This window comes from Branchiostoma floridae, chromosome 7, assembly GCF_000003815.2.
Source record: "Branchiostoma floridae strain S238N-H82 chromosome 7, Bfl_VNyyK, whole genome shotgun sequence".
In the NCBI taxonomy this organism is placed as follows: Eukaryota; Metazoa; Chordata; class Leptocardii; order Amphioxiformes; family Branchiostomatidae; genus Branchiostoma; species Branchiostoma floridae.
Window position 1 is genome coordinate 4,790,067 of NC_049985.1, and position 4,437 is coordinate 4,794,503.

The 4,437-nt window shown below is 44.7% G+C and overlaps 1 protein-coding gene across 3 annotated transcripts in view; it reads right to left on the bottom strand.

Annotated features, from left to right (window-relative positions):
* LOC118419271 (malignant fibrous histiocytoma-amplified sequence 1 homolog) overlaps positions 1 to 4,437 on the bottom strand; it is a 9,668-nt gene that overhangs the window by 3,904 nt on the left and 1,327 nt on the right. Inside the window, exons 1-2 of one of the 3 annotated variants that reach the window (XM_035825619.1) lie at positions 4,299 to 4,368; positions 2,852 to 3,463 (exon numbers count right to left, since the gene is read on the bottom strand). In XM_035825619.1, the coding sequence (XP_035681512.1) occupies positions 2,852 to 3,463; positions 4,299 to 4,367 (681 nt within the window). In that variant the 5' untranslated portion in view covers position 4,368. The other 2 variants (XM_035825620.1, XM_035825618.1) reach the window with 2 other exon arrangements.

The window sequence follows — 4,437 nt, forward strand, 5'->3', positions numbered from 1 at the left end:
CGTAATTTAGAGCTCGCAGACTCGTCGTCCGATCGATTTTCGCCTAATGTGAGGGGGGGGGGTTAAAGCATCGTTTTTAGGTATTGTCGTACTAATGTGTGTTTATTGACTTTCAGACTTATCTGCCCACTTTGTATACCAAGGATATAGGTGCATCGACGTATCCTATCCCCCGATGACAAAATACAGGAAGATATAGCTACTAATCTTTTTCATTCCAAAAGATTACTTCACCTAGGCAGAGTTCCGTTGATCATCGTTTTATAAACGACAAAATCCGTCCGCCACGAAGCACATCACACACCTCTCACATATGATATACACTGTAACGCTAGTTTACTTTTATCCGCTGAGTAAACCATATCAGTTGTTGTTAGAAACATGGTATTTAGGGATATCAAGTCGACGGATGGTAGTTTCTAATTACGATATTATAAAAATTCCACATTGTGATGAAACCACCGTCCGTTGACTTGATATCTTTGAATACCCTGTTTTTAAAAGCAACGGATATAGGTCACCCCGCGGATAAAGGTGAACTAGCGTTACCAGTCATCGCAGCTGTGAAGCGGTTCTAATAACTGACACAGCTGGGCGCTAAACCCTGCCTGCATACTTCAAACACAGTCCAGCGGATCAACACAGATCTTCTTTTGAAGTGCTTGTCAGTCAGCGAGAAGATGGTGTCACTGATACAAGGGGAAGACATGCTGTCCTTTCAAACAACCTTAAAAGGCGTTTCCTTAAGGTCTTGTGGGACGTATCATTAGAGTGGCGTTATTTTACTCAAATTCAGTCGAAGCGACCTGCCAGGAGTTTTTAGAAATCACTTTTCTGACCTTTTTCAGATTTGTGTATGCGTGTCTGTCTGTTTATATACAGCATAACTCAGGAGGTCGTGGATAGATCTTTAGGATATTTGACATGTTGTAAAATGGCAAAATGAAAAAAATAATTAGATTATGGGCCCTCTGGCGGCTTCTCAAGGTACTGCATCCGGACTTACGGTTTTAATCTCTCGAGTTCTGATGCTATGGTGATGATGTTTAATTGTAGGTAGTTATTGGGCTCGTTTCAGAACATAGTTTATGGCCCTCGCAGCTTTTTTTGAATTGCAGAGGCAGATTTTGTTTCAAAGATTTGGAAGTGAAACAGCTGCAGAAGAGAGGGTTGAAGGATCGTAATGACTTAAGTTAGATGTTCCGAACGGTTTGGACGGTATTCTGAACGTAAAAACCCGCTAGGAAAAGAGGCCCCCGGTAAGATAGTGACTGACCCGGAGTTTGGCTGAAACTCTGTCAGGCGTGAGTTCCCTGTTGTCTTTAGACAAACCGTTCTGTTAACGGAGGGATGTTGATATAGTCTTAACAACGAAGAGAGACGAGTTGCGGGTGCTTCTTTGTGTGCATAGTACGACTTTGTATGTAACTTAAAAGGGTATAAGTAGTGTTGATCATAGGGATTGTTATTTATTCATAATTACAGGTCTATCGTGAGGTTCTATTGTGCAATTGGTTATAGTAACTAAATGTCAATACTTTCGGTAGCAGTTTATCAGTTTTTGTCTGTGATGAAGAGTGATATGTCATTTTGGGGTATCCCCTGATGCTGCTTATTATAAACCCACAATAGTGAACGTAGTGCCCGATAGATGATTAGACATTAGTGTGACGTGCTCAATTACTTTACGTCTATCCAATAGACTACAAGCAATTAGGCTCAATTAGCCTTCGGGCATGGTTTTTGCGAATAAACATCATTATTTCGTTGTGACGAGTGGCGGTAGCTTCACTGTGTACAGAGTGAAACACCAGACATCCTCTGATGTCTAGTATTCTGTGGAGAAGTCGAGACTGAACAGGCCTGGTCAAAGATAAAGGGAGGGCCTGGCAAGACTGCGAAACGTTGCAGACAGTGGACAAACGGCGAAGATGACAGTAAAAAGACACAGATAAAAAGAAAGTATACAGTGCAGATAGATATGTGGGTCATCTGTGTTATCACAACAGAATTGACGCATGGTGCATGATAAATGATGTATGCGAGGCACAATGGATTGGTACATGCTATTTTCAAAAATAACACACGCTGATAGAATGAAATATGTCGTGGTACATAAAAAGACGGCGACTGAGCCATGGGCTTTTGGCCATGGATTTTTTTGTTGTGTTAAAGTTTTGTTAATTTTGCCCAATTTATTTGTTGCCACGTAGAGTTGGTATCATCAAACGAAAGGTAACAAAAAGGCAACAAAAACTTTATTTAAGGGCCATACGCCCACCCCGACAATGTAAACTCCAAGCAGATGCACGTTGTTCATTCTCAGTGTTTTGCAACGTTTAGTTCTTTTTACTAGTATTACAATTTCCCTTTCGTTTCGTAGATGAAGATGAATCCCTGAAAGAGTGTAATTCGTAAATAGAGTACCAAATGTTGCCAATTATTGAGACTGAGCCGCATTCTTACGTCTGCTTGGAGTTGAGAGAATGAGCAGGAAATGTTATAGTGGTTTAGCCTGGGTAACAAATACTTTATAGTATTTTTTTTAGGTAGCGAGTGTAAGGAGCCCGGTAGAATACGGATGGTACCCAGGCTAATAGTGGTTGCACATACACACATAACTTCTATCATACTAATAACATTGTTATCCAGTCTATCGTGGATTTTGTGGGCTCTCTTCGGGGGGCTAGGGGTTCTCCGGCGGGCGACTTGAGTAAAGAAATTAGTATCGTGGAACTACTACCGATTGCTAGATCTAAAGGATCAACCCGAGTACCTTGAAGAGGGCCCTACCAATCCACGTGCACGATATACCGGATACTGTGCCAGGTTCCCGTCAGACGACACTCACCTCCAGATTAAACAGTTCCAGGACTCCCGGGGGGAAGCGTGTCAGGTTGTTGTTGTTCAGCTCCAATCCGCGAAGCCGCCTCAGCCTGTAAATCTTCGCCGGTATCTCGTCCAGCACGTTGTAGCTCAGGTTCAGGTTCTCCAGCGTAATCAGATACAACACCTCCTCCGGAAGTTCCGCGAAGTTGTTGTTGTTCAAGATCAAGTTCACGAGCCGAGCTAATCTGGAAATTCCTTTGGGAACAGTTCTGAGCTCGTTGTAGCCCATGTCAAGGCTTATCAGATTAACCAGATCCGTAATCTGTTCAGGAAATGTTTTAAATTCGTTGGTGCTCATGGTCAGGCTCTCTAAGCTGCGGAGTCGCCGGAATTTGCTGGGGAGTTGTCGGAGCTTGTTCTTGCTGATGTCGAGGACTTGGAGGTCCCAGAGGGAGAGCAAAGCGTCCGGGAGGATCCGCATGGCCCTCCCGCCGAGCTCCAGCTCCCTCCTCCCTCTGCTGAGGAAGGACATGGTCATCTCGGTGCGGAGGATGGTGCCCATGTCGGCGGTGGGAGGCGTGCCTAGCAGGGCGGTGTCGCTCACGGTCCTCGGCAGAGTCATGGCCCCGCTTACCTGTGCCGAGACGAAACAACACAACAAAACTGAGGAATGCAATCATCTGTAGTCTATATACACATGTATACTCATCAAACTGTCCCTTCGACGACCCTTCAATATGTTATAGAGGATAGACATTCAGGGGCAGTGTCGCTCACGGTCCTCGGCCGAGTCATGGCTCCGCTTAGCTGTTGAAACAAGAAGGGAGTAGAAACTGCAGACAAAAACAATATAATGTTATACAAATATCCTGATTCCCGGGAATCGAACCCGCGCCAGCCAGCTCGCAAACCAAGACGCTAAATCGTTCGGCCAAAAGGCTTAAAGCCGTTTGGCTTGGCCAGTTTAGCAGTCCATGTACCCCACTGTTGCAACAGAACACAACAAAGCTGAGGACTGCAATCATAATTTCACCTGTAGTCTGTATGCATTCATAAAAACGTCCCATGAAGAAACGAGTAAAATAGACTCTCCAGTAGACTATACGATAGTCTTAGACACACTTGGGTACGCGCTACCGAGATAGACGCAACAACAACACAACAAAGCTGAGGAATGCAATTTCACCTGTAGTCTGTATACACTCATAAAACTGTCCCGCGGACGAGTAAAGTACACTCTTCAATAGGCTGTACCATAGGCACAAAGGGGTAGACTCTTCTGTGTGCTTTGGCGTCGCCAAACACCAGACTTGTACAGAAAGATCCCTCTGGACTAGTTGTTGAAAGCTTGAGGTATACTGTGTAGACACTAAACGGCCTTGTGGACACGTTTAAACACAGTTTAAAGACCACCAGAGGGGGGAGGGTATGATCATGCATGTAGAACTGACAGCTGACCCGCCACTCACCTCTCGCTGCGTGACACCTGCATATTGAATGTAGACCGCCTGGAGTCTATAAAGAAGGCACAAGCCCATAGAATTCTAACCTGGAATCCAGTCTACTGCTGGCTGGGCCTACCGTACTTAGTGCAGGCTTTTGTACGGG